This window comes from Protomyctophum bolini (assembly GCF_963924005.1).
Source record: "Protomyctophum bolini genome assembly, chromosome: 19".
Classification (NCBI taxonomy): domain Eukaryota; kingdom Metazoa; phylum Chordata; class Actinopteri; order Myctophiformes; family Myctophidae; genus Protomyctophum; species Protomyctophum bolini.
In genome coordinates this window covers 18900329-18923365 of record NC_137880.1, presented here as the reverse complement: position 1 = coordinate 18923365, position 23037 = coordinate 18900329, and the positions used below count along the sequence as shown (strand labels likewise).

At 40.7% G+C, this 23037-nt stretch overlaps 1 protein-coding gene across 4 annotated transcripts; it reads right to left on the bottom strand.

Moving 5' to 3' along the window:
• Nucleotides 1–1036: 1036 nt before the first annotated feature.
• On the bottom strand, nucleotides 1037–6243 carry cnr1 (cannabinoid receptor 1). 4 transcript variants are annotated; one of them, XM_080791167.1, is made up of 3 exons: nucleotides 5975–6243; nucleotides 5537–5563; nucleotides 1037–4592 (listed from the first exon to the last, which is right to left on the bottom strand). In XM_080791167.1, exon 3 carries the CDS (start codon nucleotides 4548–4550, stop codon nucleotides 3138–3140), a length of 1413 nt encoding a protein of 470 aa, XP_080647293.1. In that variant the 5' UTR covers nucleotides 4551–4592; nucleotides 5537–5563; nucleotides 5975–6243; the 3' UTR covers nucleotides 1037–3137. The 4 variants fall into 4 exon arrangements, with proteins under 4 accessions (XP_080647293.1, XP_080647294.1, XP_080647295.1 ...); XM_080791168.1 differs by having other exon boundaries at nucleotides 5980–6243; XM_080791169.1 differs by lacking the exon at nucleotides 5537–5563.
• Between the last annotated feature and the right edge of the window lie 16794 nt (nucleotides 6244–23037).

Here is a 23037-nt window from a genome sequence, read left to right as displayed (position 1 = left end):
TGATGAGTAGGCTGCTGACTGAGTAGGCTACTGTTCAGGGTCAGATGGGATGCGTTACAAAATCAGATTCAGTAAATAATACTAAATATGGTACAGTAAACATCTTGTTAGAATGTCTTATAATGTTTTAAAGGTGTTACAGATATGTGCATTTCCGGATGAGAAAATAAAACAATGTATAGGCAAAAGTGTCCTGTGACAGTGTCCTGTCCTTCCACAGGGACACTTACTGCATTAAGCTTGCAGCTTGTGTTGCAGTGTTAGGGTAATGACAGGGACACAATCAAAAACATTTTCATGCTAACTATATAGCACGAACGTTCCTCTATGTCCTGCATAACAATTTGTTAATTTTATACCTTAATTGAACCTTGTCAGGTTCAATTAAGAATGTTTACCTGTACCACAGTACCATATTTACTGATTTTGTTTATCCAACACTACTGCAATAGCATCCTTCATGGCATCACCTCTAAAATCCTCAGTATAAACTTATATGTTCAGAGCTGCTTGCTTACCAATGCTGTGCTCCAGATTCCACGTCACATCACATCACATGAGTCAGTCCACCTGATATTCACTGACCCCTTAAAGAGAATTAACTTTAAAATATTCCTTACCACATCCATTGGCCCTCATCAACCTGCTCCCGGGGCGGGCCCCTACCTCTACCTCCCTGTTGAACACACTGCTATAACCACCCTCCCATCCTTCAAAACGGCCCACAAAACCATCCGTTTCAATCTGGCTTTCCCCAGATAACCCCCACCCCTTGTTTTTACTGTTTATACTTTAGATGGAATTTATTTTATTTTATTTGATCCCCCCCATACATCCCAGCTATTATTAGAATCCCTAATACATTTTGCAGTAGGCCTATGACCCAAAAGATGGCAGCAAATCATAGCTGATATTTCCATTGGAGGACATTTTGTTGAGGAATACAAATAACACACAATGGTTTTCTATTTCTAAGCCATTTATTACCACATGCATGTACAGCTGTAGCAACATTGCAGCCACTGAAATTCTATTTGTGGGCAATTTCACTGCCCACAACATATGGTAGCCTACCTTTGTCTTCATTGACAATCTTTGAAATACCAGTTGTAACTTGTAAGACACCTGATGTTGAGGCTGTCGATGGAACATCCACTAGGGGTGGATAAAGCCTCTCTGAAAACCTTTCGAGTCAGCCCAGGGCTTCATTTATTTTCTGTTTCTGTTAGAAATTGATGAGGCCTAGCCTGATCTTCTGGTGAAATTAACATGTTTAGTCTTCAGGCTAATGTTAATCTTCATTAATTATTCAACACAGAATAAGAATCAAATAATTGCAAGCAAAAAAACAGCCAGCTGTGTCTTTATTCAAAAGTTGAAAACAGCAATACGCGCACTTGACTGATTGTTCTTTTTTCTTTTTATTAAAGTCAGAATTATCATTATGCCACCACTGTACAGAAGCCACTTGACAGGTGACATTTGATCTCCAACACTCAACAATACAAGAGGCAGCAAAGCATAGTGATCAAACAGCTGTCTGGATAGCTTTACACCAAGATAAATGTCTACATAACAATTGTGCTTTGAGATTTCTAGCTTAGTACAAACAGGAAATTACATTGTCCCCAATGCTTTCGATTGGATCGTCAGTTATTCATACAATGCAGACACAGTAACTTCAATTCAACTTACCAAATAATGAAAATACCTTGTTCCTTCCTTTAGATAAGTAAAGCTTACAGCAGACATATTTTATTTAGATTTACGCAAAAAGCACTTCACAAGGCCTGCGCACAGGTTGCATTGTCATCAAATGACCCCTCCCCATTTTACAGTATAGCACTAAAACACCTCACTGCAATGATGAAAGGCTTAGATTGGAATATTCACAAGATATCACAAACGTACAAGGCTGAGTCTAATGTAATCCATTAACCTGGTGAAAGCAAAGCAGCTATATTCAGACCGTTAAACCAATTCAAAATGTTCACAGTAGTGGCCAGCACGCTGTATATATCCAAATTCAGTTTCATTTAATGTGTTAAGCTAAGCTTTGGCCAAAATGTGTTGCCTAATAGCTGAACTGTTCGATTTGAACACTTATTTTACAAGAGACGCTGTACAGTTGTTAGGTATACATTTGAACAAAGACACGTTACTATAAATGTCTAACAGCAAGAGACTAAAGAAATGGACGAGAGGGACAGTCCCTCTGTCATAAGAGATTTTCCACATACTTGAAAGTTGTGAATCTTTTTTTTCCTTCTTTTTTTAACAAACTTTTTTACCTTTATTTCCATTTAGATTTTAGTTAGAGATGAAAATGAATTATCATCTGTGAAGTTGATTCTGAGCCAAATGTATGCTTTGTAGTACAATGGTTGTGACTTGCCAACAATAAATGATTTTCATGTTGAATCGTGACGTGCTGTTAGCAAAAACAAGTTATTTTTGGCAAGCGATGCAGTCATGCGATGGAGTAGCCTAAGATTGAATCACTTCACAATTTGAAAACTCACATCACACAGGTGAACTCTTTGAGCAATACAAAGATGACAAATAATGTCAATGTTTGAGGGGTAGGGTACTCTCAAAGTTTCTTCAGATCTACCCATGAGAAATGTTATACACAACTTATACACAATGCCTATTGAAGGTCGAGATGCAAAGATTTGTTGTCCTTCCTTTTGGTGCAACAGACATCTCAATAAAATATTAAAACATTTCTAATTAAAAATGTCAGTAGCCCCTTATCCCATAAATGACAATATATTGTTTTCAGAACCTGAATTCACAGTACAAAAATATAATATTCCTTCACTAGTTGGATATCATGAAGTCCATGGCAAACAACAGACTCATGATAATCTATAATAATTCTTAAAGAATTCAACTCCCTCGTATCTTTCATTCCTATTTGGCACTTTGGCACAGGAACACTATACTGTATACTGGCACTCGTAACATAAAATAATGGAGTAGTTCACCACTGAATCATTTTTATGTGAGTGTAATTCAATACTTTCAGATGATGAGGTACATCTCACTTGCAAAGCATAGTTCAGCTTTTTAATGTTTAATGGCATTGTTTGGAAAGGATGACATTTACAAAGTTTCCCCCATGACGCAACTGATTAGACCGCTTCTGCAGACGTCTCAGTTGATACAGACATTGTCACTTTGGCTATTTTCACAGTGGTCTTCACGCAGCTCTCTGCAGCCCTGTTGGCAGCAATGGTGGCATGTCTATTCTGGCAGTCCGACTCAAGGCTATTATCCAGCTGCTGGGCACTGCCCCTGCACGCACTGCACGAGCTGAGGAAGGCATGCCTCAGGTCCTTGCTTCTCAGGGCATAAATGATGGGATTGACGGTGGAGTTGAGCAGGCAGAGCATGCTGCAGAATGCAAACACCGTCTTGATGTCGTCGTCCATTCTCCAGAACAGGTCGTAGACCATGATGGCGAGCACCGGGCCCCAGCAGATGACCAGAACAACCAGGATAAGCACCAGGGTCTTGGCCAAGCGGATGTCCATTCGTGTCTGCTCAGGGCGGGTTGTCTGCACCTTAGTCCCATCTGCTGAATACACCACCAAGCTCTTCTGGGAGGTGCGGCTCAGCATTCGCACGGCATGGTGATGTGCCTTCCACAGGATATACATGTAGGCGTAGATGATGAAGAGGACAAGCGCGCTAGTCACTCCGATCCAGAACATCAGATAGCTCTTATCAATCAGAGGGAAGAGATCAGAGCAGACAGTCTGAAGCACCTTGCAGTTCCAGCCCAGCATAGGGAGCACTGCAATGACGATGGAGATGGTCCACATCACGCAGAAGGCAATGACGGCTTTGGTCCGTGTCACTATGCGCCTGTAGGCCAGAGGCCGGTGTATGGAGATGTAGCGGTCAATGGCCGTCAGGAAGAGGCTCCCGACAGACGCGGTAAAGGACGCGATGACTCCTCCCAGCTTGAAGAGGAAAACGTTGGGACTGTCCTTCCGGTGGAAAACATGGAAGTCCAGGAAGCTGTAGACAAAGATGACACTGCCCAGCAGGTCGGCCACAGCCAGGCTGCCTATGAAGTGATATGACGGCCGGCAGCGGAGATTGCGGGCCTGCAGGATGACACACAGCACTACCAGGTTCTCCAGCACGGTGAACGTGCCCAAGGTCAGTGACATCACAGCCACAGCCAGCTGCTGGCTGGGAGTCAGGATCATGAAACACTCCATGTCCATGAAGTTCTCACCACACTGGATACCATTCCCCTCATCTCCAAACGAGCTCTGGTTGCCAAAAGTGTCTGTGGCGTTGGTCGGAAAGAACGGGATGCCTTTGAGGATCATCTCCTCGTCCGGAGGCAGTTTGTCAGGGAAAGCGTTGCTTCGGAAAGCAGACAGGGGCTTCTGGAAGGCGAAGCCGCCCTTTGTGAAATCTGCGTCCATGGTGGCATCGTCATAGTTCGCGTCATTGGAGCCCAGATACTGTAAACCAGAGGTAATAGTCCGGAAAGTGGTGTCCGCCACGCCATCAAGTACGGACTTCATGGCTGTGTCTGAGGGTAATACTGCAGTCTAAGTCTGTTCAACCTGAAAATGGATGAAAGACATATGTTTTTAAACACTTGCAACCAACATGCCATCATATATATTTTTTAAAGCCAACCAACCTAGGTGAACTTGTAGATCAGCTATTTTTCAAAATCTTTGAATCGGGATTAAGAGGTTATTAACCTAACCCAAACACTGAAAAGAAAGCCCTATTTTGCAAATATTTGAAAAGATTAGCTAAAACTATATATTTCCCTAATATCTTTCTTACATTTTCCATAGAGAAATGAGTATGTGGGCTGGGGAGAAAGTCCATCATCTGATGGATGATGAGGTTGGCACAGAGAGTATGGCTGCTGCATTTTTCTGCTATAATATTGACTTTATCCTCTGATTGAAATTACTATTTGAAAGATAATTCACTGATGAATGCTGACTCATCTAAAAAATATGCAAATATTAGAAAATATCATAAGGTTATGGATTATGGTTTCATTATTAAAGTTGATGCATGCACATAGGTCTAAATAATTACATTTATTACACGTTTTAGTAATATTATTGTTTTGGAACACAACAGGTGGAATCAATCTCGGTTTGATTGGAACACACAAACAGCAACACCCTCGTCTGTATATTTGCTTTTGACATGTCAATGACAATGAATAAGCTCTTCTACTCGCATAGAAAAGTCGCACTCGCGCACTACAAAGGTATTATTCTAAAAAAAAAAAAACAACAACCTTGTGCTTCTACTGAATAAGGCTGTATATATATAACTATATATAACATGGCTGTAATATAAACTGTAGAGTTTGGGGGGAAATAATAATAATCTGGCGACCCACCACCCCCCCTCCCCCCCGAAGCGTTGATAACCCCTACTTGCTTAAGGAATAGAGGTCACTTAATTGGAACACATGCATGCAATAGGCTATCTAGTATTCCTGATTCCAGAAGTTCATTTTGAAAAGTGCACTAACCTCTATCTGAAAGATGTCATGCTCCAGCTATAGGGGCATAATTCAGTAGAAAATTCAGTATAAAACAGTAGCTACAGTGGAGCGAGACAATCACAAATTGTAATGTAAATAGCAATACATATATATATACTTATATCAGATCTGTTTTGTGTATGGCTTAATTTCAGTAATAAGACAAATATATTCACGGATAATAAATGCCCTTGGCAGGGCTTGGCTATAAGAATAAAATTAAATTACTATTCCAAATTACTTTTTGGAAAACAAATGTATTTTAAAGTATATATAGCCTAAAGTAGCCTATACTCATTCACATATAGCCTACCGCAAAATAAGAAACCAGTAGCCTATACACAGTCCATACAGCACATATGGACGCTTAAATGAATTAGTTTTGTCTGTTGCCGTTTATGAATGAATAGAAAAGTTTAGTTTTACCTTACATATTTTGTTCCAGATGTGCAGAATCTCCCCAACACCGATGATAGACTATCCCCAGTGCGTTAATCCAACTCGCAACATTTAAACATAAATGTCACATAAAAGAGACGGAAAACCTGATGCATGCACATTGTGATATGATGTGGGCGGTAGAACACAGTAATCATCTCAGTTCATCTGCTAATTGTGCTAATTGCAATTGTGAAGAATGTTTTCTTTGCTCTCTCTTTTCGGTTTCTTGACTATCTCGTCGCTTCTCATTGATGAGCGTGGCACACTGACGCTCTTTCTGTCTGCGTTCATACTTATGAAGGGTCGTGTTATAAAGCTGGGTCACGTGCTCCGAAACGCGTTCTCCACAGCTTGATGCGCCCTGCCCATGATGTAACTGAACTGCCGTTCCACAAAGAACACTGTCTGTAGGATTTGATTCCCCCAAAGCTGCAAAGCACAAAGATATTATGGGACGAACAAAGGACTGCAGCATCACAAACTCAATTATGACATGTTATTAGACATGAGCTATCAAAATATACATCAAAAGCACAGAGACAGAGACGCACAAAGGAGAAGAGCACATGGTTCGTGAAATAATTGAGATAAACTCATAATAACTCAAATATAGCCCACCTCCTATTTCAGGATACGCCCAGAGAAATGCCCACATGGGTTCTTACATGCGGGGTATCATCTATCCCGGACTATATAGCCTAAGATACTGTTAGTGTGCGTGTGTGCGCGCACGTGTGTGTGTGTGTGTGTGTGTGTGTGTGTGTGTGTGTGTGTGCGCGCGCGCGCGACGTGTGCGTACGTGCGAGTTATGCAAGGCGGATAATGTAGTCAGAACACACAGAAGACCACATGATTCTACCCATACTTCTCCTATAGCCTATACTGTCTGTCTGTATTAGTAAAATATATTTGAAGAAAGAAATAGTAGGCCTAGGCAAATTTGAAGGTGTAGCAGCCTATTGATTAAACACCATATTAGCTTGAGCCCATGCACATTCCAATTACTAGTGTTTGATATGGTTAAAACTTTATTTCACTTTAGAACACTTCAGGGTCATTTTCATGTTTCCTGTCAGTTGCTTAATTCCGTATTTAGATATTTTAATTTCATATTTGATCAGATGCCCTTATATGCCCATCAAACTCCACGTTATAACCACTCATTGAAAAAACAACCCCCTGGTTCTGGTGACAGAATAGATATCATATTTATAGGCTAATTGTAATGCACAGGAGACAATCATTTTTCAATTAATTTGCCCATTTCATGCATGAATTTCATGGACTTGAAGCATCATGACATGCCAGAAAATATTAACATAATGAAATAATGAATTGAAAATAGCTCCCAATGGAGTTGTGTGTGTGACTGTGTGTGTGTGTGTGTGTGTGTGTGTGTGTGTGTGTGTGTGGGGGGGTGATATTGAATCAAGCAGCTTCAAAACTGTCATGTTTATTTATAAAGCACGTTTCAAAACCACTTTCAAAGAGAATAAAAAAAGAATAATGAAATGCATAAAAATAAAGGTAGGTCTACAGTATAAAATACAAAACACAGAAGACTTATTTGCCAATGTAAAAAGGTGTGTCTTAACACAGGATTTAAAACTGTCAAATGATGGGAAAAAGTTAATAAAAAGTGGTACACTATTCAGTTTTTCACATCATTTGACCGTTTGCTTTCTCAAATGGAATAGTCACAGGCACAGTCACCTTATAGCTTTCATCCAGGACTGAGGAACAACCAACAGGACTAGATGGTCAGAAGGTCAGAGTGATAGAGCGTAGCAGTGGGCAAATTATTTTAAGCCTAGAATCAAGCCATGCATGATCCTGGTGAATCATGACCATAACACCTTTGAGTCTGTGAAGAAAGAAAAATGAAAACCGCTAAACAAAGGGTATTTACCAGTAAGACGCCCTGAGGACGAGAAGCAGGTCATGCTGAGGGCAAGGTCGCACTGAAACTATAAAGGTCTGGGAATGCCCAAATATGGACCTTTTTTATTATTGTTTTCGGGCCGGGTAGGGCGAAATATTTGTGTGTATGTGCTAATAACTTTGGGGCGGGCCCGTCTAGAGTTTGAATGGACAGGTATCGTGAGGCGTGACGGACTGATGGCCATATATGGTGGCGTGACATGTCACGAGGCGCGACAGACTGACAACCATATATGGAGGCATGTGGATCAGTGGATCCAGAAAACCACGCACACTGCTATGCTCCATTGTCAGCCTTGTCAGTTTACGGATGAGGTTGGTTAGCGTGGATATACTGTCATGTGTCAGGTAAGGTCAGGGTGGACATGCTGTCATGTGTCAGGTAAGGTCAGGGTGGACATGCTGTCATGTGTCAGGTAAGGTCAGGGTGGACAGGCCTAGCTGGGAAGCCTGGTTGACATGATGTTAGTGCAGGAGGCACGCAATTATTGTGCAGAGAATGGCCTTGTAGCTGTAGCATTCTATTCACTGGAACAAAATACACAAATTATAAACACTAATTAGAATGTCGGTCTACTGTGACTTCAGCCATAGTGTAATTAGCATCATCTTAGGAATTCAAATAGTATGGCGCACAAGTGGAATTAAATCTCGACCTTGAATTTACTTAAATTATCTATCTATGTTTGTCATTTAATGGGATATCAAATCTACATCTAATCTCCTTTTCTGCCCATATCAAATTACCACCACCACTGTTCATATATTTAAGAGTAATACTAGTCAAAATAGGCAACTTAAAGATTAAAGATAAAACATTATCATCCGGTATTATTATATAAGGTGGAAGAATATTTTCAAAAAAGTGTACAGAAAGTTTTTATGTGGACACGCCCACCAGTTCATTAAGTATGCCTGGTTTGCCTGGTGGGTGGTGATGGGTGGTGATCCACCTGAACTGAAGCCGAACCCACAGCTGTTGCTGTATGATAATGGGGGAGGGGTTAGAGGAGGGGATGATATTGTGATGTCATTATATCACTGTTTTTTTCATTGGCACGTTTAACTGTCAAGGTTTCAGTCTTCAGGAAGAAACCCTAAATACAAAGGGATATGTAGATATGGTTAGGTTACTCACCACGAGATTGAAGAGTTACCTTTTTGTATGAATCACAATAACTGTATTCAAATATGTTTTGAGTCTCTGATTATGAATGGTCTCATTAGGCATCATCACAATACTGTGTTCCTGCAGGAATCAACCCATCAACCTGCATTGGCAATTTGGCATGCATGAAAAACGCCAGTTGCATCAGTTGTCAGAGTTCCATTTTGTGTCTAGATAATGTCCTCAGCATGCAGAGCACGAAAACCCTGTGCCACTCCAGTGCTGAAATGAGGCGCTATCTCTACTATTTTCACACATGTAATAGTTCATAATACCGGAACAGGACTCTGTCAGGGATGAACATAATGTTCTACACTTCAGTAGCTTTGAAGTGAGTTCACTTCAGTTCAGAATGGAGCATGGACAGCTACAGTGTTCTGTAGATGTCTGGCAATTCTATAAAAATGTGCACCTTATGCACCTGCAGCTTTCTTTTCATTATGCATTATTTGGCCAGATCCTTTGTTGTTGTTGTTGTTGTTGTTGTTTTAACACCCTCTCCACCGGCTACCCTCCTCCGAACATGTGCAAATTGTGTTAGTGTAGACACACGACAAAGCCAGATTCGAAGTTTCGAACCCAAAGCCTCTGTGGTGGTGGGCAGGGACTTTACCATTGCGCCACCCGAGCGCACTTGATTAATTGACAAAAGCACCTTATTGACTGCTACAGGTAGTTAGATGAGGAAGATGAAGGGTTACGGGTGTCACGGCAAAAAGCAGACACTCAGTGATAGAGCTTTCTATGTGGCAGCCCCTGCCCTTTGGAACTATCTCCCCATGGACATTAGCCAGACGCCAACATTGGACTCTTTCAAGTCTGCACTGAAGAGACACTTGTTTACTCAGGCTTTTGGCAATTAGTTTGTTTGTTGTTTTTTTCTGTATTGAAGCGTCCCTGGGTTTCTTGAAAGGCACTATATCAATTCCAGTTATTATTATTATTACTAGACCGGTGCCCGGCTGTAGAGCACCGAGTCGAGTCAGTAACGATGGAAGTTGGAGATCCATGCCCCACTCGGCTATGCAATGAATTTGAAGTCGGGATAAAAAATATATATATAAAAAAGAGACTAATTTAGTCCCACAATGAGTCCACAGTTCAAACTAAATAACTAGGACAATGAGATCTGATTATGGGATGTTGATATACCTAGTGCAAATTAACAATACAGAAATATTGGTATAGTCAAGGTTAAATATCAGCATGCCTAAAAAACCATTTTGAGTTCATATAAACATGACATTGCCGGCATGTCATATAAGATATGCACCATTCCGACATTTAAGCCCATTATGTACTAAGTGCAGTATTGAAAGAGCAATTGCATAGTTATGTTACTGCTAGACAGGAGGCAGATAGGTATTCACCCAGGCATGGTAATGCATTTTGCACCGGCCTAATGTTCTCTCATCCACACTACTGCAATGCGTCCCAGATTCATAGCGTTTTTTTAGGACGTTCCATGAAAATTGAGTCAGAGTTAAATATACATGTACAAATTCAGAACTTTCTTTCATCCACTGCTTGCACATTCTCAGTCCAACTTGTCCCACTCATTGCAAAGCATACAGTCACACACACACACACACACACACACACACACACACACACACACACACACACACACCTCTCATCTGAACAAGTTGTCGTCCTCCCGAAACTTCAGAGGTCCATTGCATGTTTGGGCAAGAGATGAAGGTTATCACATAGCATGAATCAAACATAGCCATACAGACAAATAAGCTTGTCTGTTGCATCCGTAATGAGATAGAATGAAGTGTGAAGGTTATACCACTCCAAATGCACCATTAGTAGTGCATAACAAATTAGTCAAATTGGCAAACCTTTACTATCTATTAACATAAACAGTCACAAATTAATGCAATTATGCAGAAAAAATGTATAAAAAGAATTACTTTGAATTATGTCTGTTAGTGTCTAGTTCTAAAACAGTTTTTTGTTTTCTGTGCATAATTTAAAAACTCTTTTAGTGGAAAGAGGATATGTGCGTGACATTGTCATAATACCTGGAAGTGGTAACGCCTAGTACTGAGTGGCAATCGCCTTCTTCAATCCATCCAGAATGCTGCGGCATGCTGATATTCAACCTCCTTCAGTCAGAGTTTTTGAGTCAGAGTTAAATATACATGTACAAATTCAGAACTTTCTTTCATCCACTGCTTGCACATGAGTGGCAATCGCCTTCTTCAATCCATCCAGAATGCTGCGGCATGCTGATATTCAACCTCCTTCAGTCTTCACATCAGCCCCTTTACGTTTTTTTAGGACGTTCCATGAAAATTGAGTCAGAGTTAAATATACATGTACAAATTCAGAACTTTCTTTCATCCACTGCTTGCACATTCTCAGTCCAACTTGTCCCACTCATTGCAAAGCATACAGTCACACACACACACACACACACACACACACACACACACACACACACACACACACACACACACACACACACACACACACACACACACACACACACACACACACACACACACACACACACACACACACACACACACACACACACACACACACACACACACACACACACCTCTCATCTGAACAAGTTGTCGTCCTCCCGAAACTTCAGAGGTCCATTGCATGTTTGGGCAAGAGATGAAGGTTATCACATAGCATGAATCAAACATAGCCATACAGACAAATAAGCTTGTCTGTTGCATCCGTAATGAGATAGAATGAAGTGTGAAGGTTATACCACTCCAAATGCACCATTAGTAGTGCATAACAAATTAGTCAAATTGGCAAACCTTTACTATCTATTAACATAAACAGTCACAAATTAATGCAATTATGCAGAAAAAATGTATAAAAAGAATTACTTTGAATTATGTCTGTTAGTGTCTAGTTCTAAAACAGTTTTTTGTTTTCTGTGCATAATTTAAAAACTCTTTTAGTGGAAAGAGGATATGTGCGTGACATTGTCATAATACCTGGAAGTGGTAACGCCTAGTACTGAGTGGCAATCGCCTTCTTCAATCCATCCAGAATGCTGCGGCATGCTGGTATTCAACCTCCTTCAGTCTTCACATCAGCCCCTTTACGTTCCCTTCCGGTTGCTGTCCTCATGTTATTCAAATCACTGGTGATGGACTTGTGATGGACTTTGATTGCATTCACTGGTGAAGGCTATCATGGGTGCTCTACAGAACGAACACACACACACACACACACACACACACACACACACACACACACACACACACACACACACACACACACACACACACACACACACACACACACACACACACACACACACACACACACACACACACACACACACACACACACACACACACACACACACACACACACACACACACACACACACACGTGTAGATCATCTAATGTGTGATTTAAAAAATAAATGATCTATAAGCTTGCGATGTTAGATTGTAGATCGGTTATTTTTTAATCATCTTTTATTATTTTATTTAACCAGTAAAAACACATTGAGACGGAGTCTCTTTTACAAGTGGGAACTGGCCGAAAGGCAGAAACAAAATTACACTTCAATGCTACATAGTACATGTCAAATTTTACAACAGCCAAATAATACATCCATGACATACCTCAAGAAACCTATACAAAGTATACAACAAATCCCCAACAATGATACACTGACAATGAGTATATACACACACAGTGTACATTTTAAAACAGGAAAAAATAAATATAAGGGCCTATGCAAAGGCTGGTAGCCTACACGTCCAAACATGTGCAATTGTGCAGGTGTCGGACTGTACATTTTAGATGACTCTTTTGAAATTTCTCAAAGGAACTTTTTAGGCCAATTTTAGTCTGGATTGCAGGTCATTCCACGACCAGGGGCCCAAAGAAAGCAAGACACTTTTTACCCCTTTATCTGCCCATCCCTTCTCTACAAAACACCCTGGTCAATGCTTCAAGTGTCCTCCTGACCTAGACTCTTCTCCCTGCTGTTTCCCAAGCTGTGTAATAACCTCCTCCCCCATTTCCTGCCGCAGTCTGAGTCTACCGTACCCCCTATCATTGCTTATATATGCTTTGCTTTCCTGTTGCATGTTTCATGCAGCAGATCTATTTAGTTTACTTTGTTGTTTAGATACACATACAATTAATTGTAAGAAGTTTAGATCCCATCTGTTTTAGATAGACACATTGATGTTTGATTGATTGATTGATTCAATACTTTATTGGCAGAAATGTAAATAGTACAGAGTACAGTCAAACATTGGTCCAAAAGGATATCACCGAAATAAGTGCTTCTATTCAGGTCCTGTTTACTTCGTATCCTATTTTCTTTGAAGCACCAAATTGCTTTTCTTTGTATAATGTGATCATTTACCCTGTTGTTTTCTGATTTTTTTTTGAGGGGCACCTATGCCCAGTTTTGTGTGTCTGAAAGGTCGCACACACCAATAATCCAATTTCAGCAGGTTTATTCCTCTACATCAGGACAAACGTTTCGGCTAACAACAGCCTTCTTCTACCTATTCTATGATCATTTTAGCTGGTAACGCACCATAAAGGCCTATTCATAGTCTGGATTTTCGGTTGTAAGGTGACCACCGCTCCAGTGGTGAGCTGACCACCAGAGCTGAAATAACGTTCAGTGGTGGTGAGTAAAAACAGAGAGAAGGGCTGGAGCGGTGGCGGTGGTTTGCTCTTCACCGCGGCTCGTGACGTCATGTAGTTCGGTGGTCACCCCACCACCGAAAATCCAGACTATGTATGAGCCTTTAGTCAGAGTGCGGTGGTCACAAGAAAGTTTGCTGATGATAAAATCAACCCTCACTTCACACAAGTGTGAGTTTATTTGACAGGGACAATACAAAAAAAAACAATTTATCAAGTTATATAAACATGAAACCATTGTTCATAGCCAAGGCTAATTTGCGACCCGAGTCCCTTAGGACTTTCTATACAAATATCTACCTAGTAAAAAATGATCAAGCACTGAAGCTCTAATCTAAACAACTATACAAAAGCAATAACATTCCCAAATTACAGTCATGAAAGGAATGACTCAACATTTTAAAATGTGCCTAACATAGTGTTCGCACCTTTGGTTTGATTTCAACCAGTATTTAACCTAACCGTTTGTTTTTGTTTTTCTTTTTTGTTCTTTTACTGAATAAGATGACTGACCAAAGTGGTGCTGCGCATTCATTGCTACCTTGTAGTTGCCATTCTCTGATGCCCTTGTGGTGATTCTATTATTATTATTACTACCCGTCTGTCCCTCAGTCCCTCTAGGCCATTTACTCTGATCTTATCACTCAAGATAAGAGTGTCTTCTAAACGCCAAAATCAACCAAAATCAACATAAACTCCTTAGCTTAGAAGATTGCTTTATATGTGATGAACTGCGGTACCACAGTACCAGGTACTAAATAGTAGCTAAATAGTACCAAAATGGTCTCACATGGAACAAACCTCTTTTGGTGCATTATACTCAAAGCATATATTGAAAGGTGCCATCACAAAGAACCACAGAAGAAACCGCTGACAAAACAATATTTTTTGTGAGTGTATAAACTCACTGGAAGCAGTCATGAGTGGAAAACCTTTCAGCTGCCCTCGGCTGAGATGAGGTAGGACCATTTGAGAAACACAAAACAAAGATAAATGTGCCAGAAAAGTGCAGATCAGCAGCACTTGTTTATCTCAGGTCCTTGTAAACTCATATGCTGTGCAATAAAGTCAGGGACAGGGTTTCAAAGATGAATGAGGCCCACACCCCGAGTGAATGTGTAATGATGTTTTGTGAGTGGTGCAACCACTCCAAGGAACAGCAATGTCCGTGTTCACCTATGTGTTCACCTATGTGCCTATGTGTTGGTTAATGAGCACCAGTATGACCATTAGTACCAGTAGGGGTGCTGCTGTGCCAGAAACAGAGAGAGTGATAGTGCTGCACTGTTGCCTGCTAATGAGAGAGAGAGAGAGCGAGAGAGAGAGAGGGGAGGGGGGAGGGGTTGCACCACTCAGTTCACACGGGTGTGATTTCTTTACAAACATTGTCATGAAAAGATATTTTTTGGGCTTTTTCTGCCTTTTATTGATAGGTTGATGGCACGCCGTCAGGCTGGCTCAGCTGCTTAGTGCCCAGACGGTTGAGTTAACCTGCGGCACGCCGTCAAGCATTTCCCTTCTCTCTCCTACCTGTCTCTTTGTTCACTGTACTATCTGAATAAAACATGGCATACCCCAAATATAAAATAAAAAAAATCCCAAAACAAACCCCCTCAAAAACAGTCTTGGACATGAATGCCAAAAAATGCAAGTAAAAATACTCCCAACAGCGATATGTTGGGAGATGTTTTTTATTCTTGTTGCCTATATATATCAAACGGCTGCAAGGCGAGGCGCCACAGTGCCTGATAGTTCTACAGGATGCTGCTGCATCGCATCACATTTGCAGCGGTCCATTAGTTTTACAATCTAAAAAGTGGATGTTACGTTAGTGGACTCCTGCAGACGCATTCCATAAGCTGCCGAGCCTTATTGTCTGCTTACTGGTGGTGGACTGGTGGTGGTGTGTGAGGTTATTAAAGTTTAACGATATACTTTTATATCCAAGTCCTCCCTTTTAATAACCCTGATTTCCCAGATTTTCTAACCCTTCATTGTATGAGGGTGTAACACGTCGAAAAACTCACAACACCGATCATGCATCGTGAGCTTGTAAATCTGCTTTTCCAGTGTGCGACACTTTCAAATGACCAAGAATAAATAGACAATACAGTGAAATGAAGAGACAGTTAGGATGATTACGTGTATGATATACATCAATCACGCATGCACCTGCACATAATATCAGAGTGTCAGATATATGGTATGGTACACGGTTAGAAGAAATGGATTTCGGAAAAGAGGCAGTTCAAATAGCAGCAGACAGTAGTAGCCTACAGTATAAGTTGCAGCAATAAAAGAGCTACAGATAAAGTAGTCCCTTAAGTTTCACATGCAGGTGAGACATAATTTAGCAATTGCCAGCATATATCAGACATGTTAGTGTAAACATAAGTGGCAATTCCAGTCTTTCTCTCTCTCTCTGATCTCCAGTTCAGACACACAGGCGTTTTCACTCACATACACTTCACACATCACACATGCACATCACACTACTCATGTTTCAGATAGATCCATCGATTCTCCTCTCCAGCACACACACATTATCCTATATGTACAACATACTGTACATACATCATTTACACGCACAGTAAACTCACACATTATTTTTCTCACATACACGTGAACACGCACATCAGAAGGATGTACATCACATACACATGAAATGGGGTCCCTTTCCATTTGTTTGCCCTGCCAATGTTATAATATATAAACAGGAAGTACTCAAACCACAGTGAATTTCCTTCTCGTGCACCAGGAAAGATTGTCTCTGAGTTTTGTATGCTATATTAAAATTAGCATAAGGGAGGACAGACCTCTGACATCACATTAATGCCCGGGGAACCATGCAGTGATAGTCAATTAATGTATACATATTGTAACTACGAGTGTACACAATAGATAATATCCCCGTTTACCCTCCCCCCTTACCCCCAGATAGACCCTGATAGAGAGATAATAATAATATTATTATATTATATTATATATATAAATAATAAGGGGGTTCCTTATTATAATAAGTCAAAGATGTGGGAGGGGAGTAGTTGGGATGAGGATGTGGCGAAGAAAATAATCTGCATAAACAACACCCCCACCACATCAGGACATTGTGATGTCTAAAACTGCTTTAGAAGAAATGATATGGACTGATATGGAGTGGTGATTTAGGCTCAAACCATTAGAAATATATTTGAGGGACATAAACAATATGATATTAAATAAATTAAACTGTTTTAAAATTCATGTTGTAGTTCCTTTAACAACTGGAAAATATTGATTATCATATGACAAATATTCTAAAACCATCTTGTTCAGGGAATAATAAAGGAGATACTTATAGGTCAGCTATAAATAAATGAATGAGAACAATAGAAATTATATTACAAAACATATTAAGCAAATATGTTTTGCTCTGTTACAATTATGACCGCAACTATGAATTATTTAGCAATTACTCTAGCGGGGGGCACAGTGGCACAGTCGGTAGTGCTGTCGCCTCACAGCTAAAAGTGTGGAGTTTGCATGTCCCCCCCCCCGTGTCCCCTAGGGTAGGTACCCTCACAAAAACATGCAGTAATCCTGGTCTCTAAACTACCTCCTCCTGGCCAGCTGGGGCGCCTGATGGAGGGGAAAGGAACTGGTCGGAATAACGTGTTCCTTCCACGTGCTACGTCCAGCCGTGGAAACTCTCCCCTGTGAGGTGAAAAGAAGCAGCTTGGACTCCTCATGCATAGAAGGAAGCATGAGGTCAGTCCGCTGCCCCCCACATTGGCAGAGGAAGTCCAGGATTACATTAGATTGACACTGTGGGGAAAAAACTGGTTGCAAAATAGTGGGATGAAAAAAAATTACTCTATCGATTACTTTGTTGATTAATCAAATAATCTTGAAGCATGTTTTTTTATAATTAGTAAAAACCTTTTATAGATCACCGATATTCTGGAAAAAAGGTCTTTAAACGCACCCTTTAGTTACAGTTGCACAACTTGCACTCAAAGCATCTTTCAGCGTAGTAACAGCCAGCCCAACTCTCAGTGTGTCCAATATGATTGTGTGAACATACCAACCCTCCACTCAGCTAACATGAACGCCTTGCTTAAGGTCCAATATGATTGTGTGAACATATCAACCCTCCACTCAGCTAACATGAACGCCCGGCCTTGGTTAAGGTCTGATATGATTGTGTGAACATACCAACCCTCCACTCAGCTAACATGAACGCCTTGGATTTGCTGTTGGCATGACAACCACCCAGGATTGAGATGGCTATGTCACATGACACAGCCAAGGTTGAGTGCAAACACACAGTGAATGGGAACATAATATTCTATTTGGCACTTTATTCCCCAAGCAAGTATTCACACTCGCTCAGGAACGTCAAATTGGTGAAAACATGAGTGGCCCTCCTACATGCGACCTCATAGAGACCATTTATTACAGCCCAGAATGTGAAGAGTTGACCAAGGTAAAAAGGTATAGGTCTACCTGTTCCTGTCCTGTTCATGGAACGGATGCATCATACAAGAGTGTAGTGCATCATACAAGAGTGTAGTGTACCACAAAATTAGCAAAAGTCTTGTAGGCTACTGTTAGATCAGCTATTTTCGCTAGTTCTGATCAGGTTCGAAAGTGAAAGCGGTAAATTATGTCTGCATTGGTTGACGATTAATTTCTCGTACAAATAGTTGCAATTGCTGATTTAAGTGGTGACAGAAATTACATTTCTACAAAGCCTTTTAGGCTTTGCAAACAAAGATTGCACAGGGTCAGATATGATAAATGAATGGACTGAAATATTTGCAGAAATCACTGACAGTGACCGGTTCCAATAGTCAAAATAAATAATGTAGGCCTACTAAAACAGGCCATACAACAATATACTATACAATAATAGCAGAAATAATGGAAAATGATTCTTACAATCACGCAAAATAATTTGCGATGAAGCAATTATGTTATTGTGACAGGCCTATAAAATGGGGAGGTGGACCGAGAAGAGAAAGAAGAAATATTATTTTAAAAAACCCCACCTGCTACATGAGCAGGGCTGAGCTCTGGTGTCATGGCAACTGCATCCATCTAAATGAGGTGTTGGTGTTGCTCCATCACACTAGTATGGCAGACTTCTGGACAGACATGGAACGCAGGTCCCAGCTGGAAGCGTGCTCACTGGTGACAACTCACTCATCACACTGGCCCTGCTATACTGGCTACCAGCCCACACTCTCTCTGGCACATTAGCTACTCTGAGGCCCATTCTACAAAGGACTCCTGAATCACTAGTTCTCAGTCCTTCAAGATAAAAAAAGACAAAAAGAAAGAAAGAAAAATAGCAGATGTACAAGCTAGCAGTGTGCACAAAGTGACATGCTGTGAGGTTGTATATCTGCTATTTTTGTATAGCCAACGCTAAAATGTTAATTTGAATTAAAAGTATAGAGGTCTTGTAATCCGAAGGTTCCCGGTTTCAAGTGTCATGGAGGAAGACTCTTAAATACTGCTCCCGATGAGCAGGTTGCATGGTGTCCTCCACCATTGGTGTGTAAATGTGGATGAATGTGAAATACTTGATACTCTAGGTGTACAGACAGTGGACACCCTGCTTTTCCCTTCAGATGGAGCCAGCTATTTCAGAGATGACCATCATTTTTTAAGCTCAAATAGGATTCTTTGGCCCCTACAGGAAGAGGACTATGCTCTACACTGGTCGCTCCTAGGGATGGAATTGAAAACCATATCACACCTCGGATACACAATAAACATCAAACCGGTTAATCGGCTGCCTGCCAGTGGGTAGCTTCGGCAGGAGGATGTAGCGTGTGGACAGGAACACCGTATTCCTCACAGTTCAACTCCCCTGCTGACCTTGACCAACCTGTGAACGCTGTGAAGATCACCCCCCTCTCCAGCCAGCCTCCCTCCATTAAACGGGTTTACTTTGTTGTAACGCTTGGCCAAGCCAGACGCACCACAGGGGATTCAAGCCCCGGCCTAGTCTCCGTGGCGGTGATGGTGGGCAGGAATGGTACCTCCGTGCAAGCTCAGTGAGCACCCCTACAATGGAACCTTGATTGGTTGAGATGGACGGGGCAGCGAGCAACTATCCATTCATTTCTTAGCGATTATTCTATCGATAACATTTTTTATTCATAATGATCGAGAATCTACAAAGAGAATCTACAAACTCAGTGAACACTTATGGGGTATTTTATACTTCATTGCACAATTATTTGCATAGTGCATTTTTGTTATATTTCACCTATAATGACATGCACCAAAAAAATTATAAATTATGAATGAAATTAGTAAATTAATGTTTTATTTTTTAAATAATCAATTAAATGGATTAGTTCAGAGTGGCATTGGTGAGGACAAAGCCAGGACAGTGTTCTGTGGATGGACTACAGCACAGTAAATGGATGTCTGTAATAGTGGGAGAAGCCCATTTTGGAATAATGTCAATGCGAGTAACAGCTTGTGTTTCTTCTTGCCATTAAGCAGATTACTTTATTTGTAGATTTTGTACCCTCAGAAATGTGGCTTAAGGGAGCGCTTCATAGTCTAAATTGGAGCATAAAACCACACGTCTATGCCCTTTCCTGCAATGGGTAAGCACACACTAAAACATATTACTCTGAAAGGCACCAGAACATAATGCTACTGCATATTACAGTGTTTTTTCCTCATCCCTGTGACAATCACAAAGTTTCCAAACATACTCGGATCAAAACCCCAACCTGAACATTATTTAGATTTGTATTAAATATTAGAAATACACACTAGAATGGGTACTTGCCACCTCTCATAATACTTCATAATAATACAGCTAATAATAACTAGCCAGCGTTATGGCTATATTCCCTTGGCATGGAAAAGTTTGGGAACCACAAAGTATTTTATTCATGTTAATATATAGCTCTTATCTTCTCATTGCTTCTGCGCAGTAAATCACTGTGAGAATGGGTAATATTAATAATATATATATATACATATTAAATATATATATTATTATATTAGTCAGCGGGGCAAAACTATTTCAACATATTCCAGTTATGACTTGACTGAAGAAAGGGTTGAGGCTTGTAGCAGCTCTGAAATGTTTTCCATCTTATCCAATCCAATATAATATCAGCATTGATATGCTGTCCTCAAAGATGGATTTTTACCTTCATTGTGTGAATCTTCTCCTGGATTACAGCGCCCTGCCCTCGAAGAGAAGAAAGGTCTCGAATGGTCTACCACTGCTCCTTCCACTCAGCTAAAGCCTTCAGACAAAGAAACATTAAAGCCTTAAATTAGAATCCAAGTACCGGTAGTCTTTTCTTTTAATAGCCTAAAATTGCATGGTCAATCCAGTTAACCATTTAACTCCTATATTATTCGATAACTTGAGTCTCCCAGGAGTGACTCTGCACTTGTCGTGGTCCGCTCCTTTTTCCCGTCTACAGCAAATCTCTTTGCCGATCTACAAGCTCACAACATTGTGAGCTTATAGATCAGCTATTTCCGTCTAATGTTCGACCCCCAGAATAGCGACGCTGGGGTTCATGTTGTTACAATGTAAATGTTATGCAATGTATCACTGCACAGAAAGCCTACGGATACCGTCTTTAAACAGGGATGCTTACAGTCTGTAGATAGACCGTTATAATGAGATTGGACACAGTAAATTCTGAGAACTGAGACTGTCAGTCTTCCACGGTTCTTCAACAGAAGCGTGCTATTTTAATGAGCCATACCAGGACGCCATCAAACCAAGGAGACATATTCAACAACGTTTTCCAATATTAATCCGCCACGGATAACTGAAACAGCAGCAAGCTTGTTTTTTGGGGGGCTCAATTGAATTCGAGGGCATCTCTTTGATGTGGCCGAGGGGTCCAACATCTTCAAATAAACCCTACTAAAGAATGAAGCCATAATTCAGCTCGGCATCACTTCATGGAGCCTCTGCACTGAGCTACACAAAGGCCTTGTGCAGCGAGTGGCTGTACAAAGGTTTTTCTCTCTCCCTGAAAGCTCTCATTTCAAAGCTCACCCACGCTATTATATCCTTTACAGACACCCCCTCAAACTATACTTCCGATATGATTTTTGTTTTACATTGTTGTATTTCAAAACTAGTACATATTATTAGTAATAATAGTATTAGTAATATAGTACAAATCGCAGCCGGGGTCCAATTTCAGACATAACCATGTCAGACAGAGGGTACTATACTATAATGTCTTTGGCTCAGATGTATTTTCCATTCATCACATTCTGAATAAATATTGACTGGAGTTTCCTACATCAAAAAGAATCCGAGCATTTATAGGCTACGGACACGTTCATTTTTCACACCAGGCATTTCTCGTATTTCGTTCTATCACATTTCTTCCGAGGTGCTTTGAAAACCACAGCGTGGCTTGGCTACTGCAGTAAGACACTGGTACTATTAGTGTCCTCCTCGAGTGTCTCATCTGAGAGGATCAAATGATCTGCTAGTGATACCAGTCCTCATCATGAGTGTAATGTTACAGGTAGCATAACCCTTCAAGACCTGAGGACGATTCTACAAATGCCTTCTGAATCGGTAGTTAAAATAGCAATGTCAGGGGTTGATACCAAGGTACAGGTCGTGTTCTACTTGAAGAAAACTAAACCGTGATAGGAAATATTTGAATTTCATGTATTGCTTTTACTTTACTGGCTGTGAGGTATGGGCATACCTCCATATTTATGCCAAATATCTCAATAGCTATACAATATGACTTATTTTAAATTCCACAGACGTCTTGGGTTGTGTTTATAGCAAACTAAACCCGTTGGGTAACCTGAAAGCAAACACGACTTTCCTGGATGGGTCAGGCAACTGTTCGGGCAACGCCTGATTTGTACAGTACAAAGATGCACAAAGTGGCACGCTGTGAGCTTGTACATCTGCTATTTTTGAATAGCCGACACAAAAATCTAAAATAACAGATGCTTTCCCGGTTTGAATGGTATAAGCAGAGCCACAGAATCAGACGGCCGGTGAGAGATCATCATGATGACAACTTGACAAGTAGGAAGATAATCTTGCAAGTCGTCACTGTCGGGTGGAAACCCGACAGTGTCCATTAAAACGGTTACTTTTCATAATATTTATTTATTTATAGTTACTTAGCCAAATCTTTTGTTAATACTTATGATTTCGAAAACACAGGACATGATGTTAAGTCCAAAGTGCCTAGGGACTCTGCAAGGCAGGGGCGTCCTACTCCCTGAGCCAGGCTTGCACTTGATCGCATACCTATTA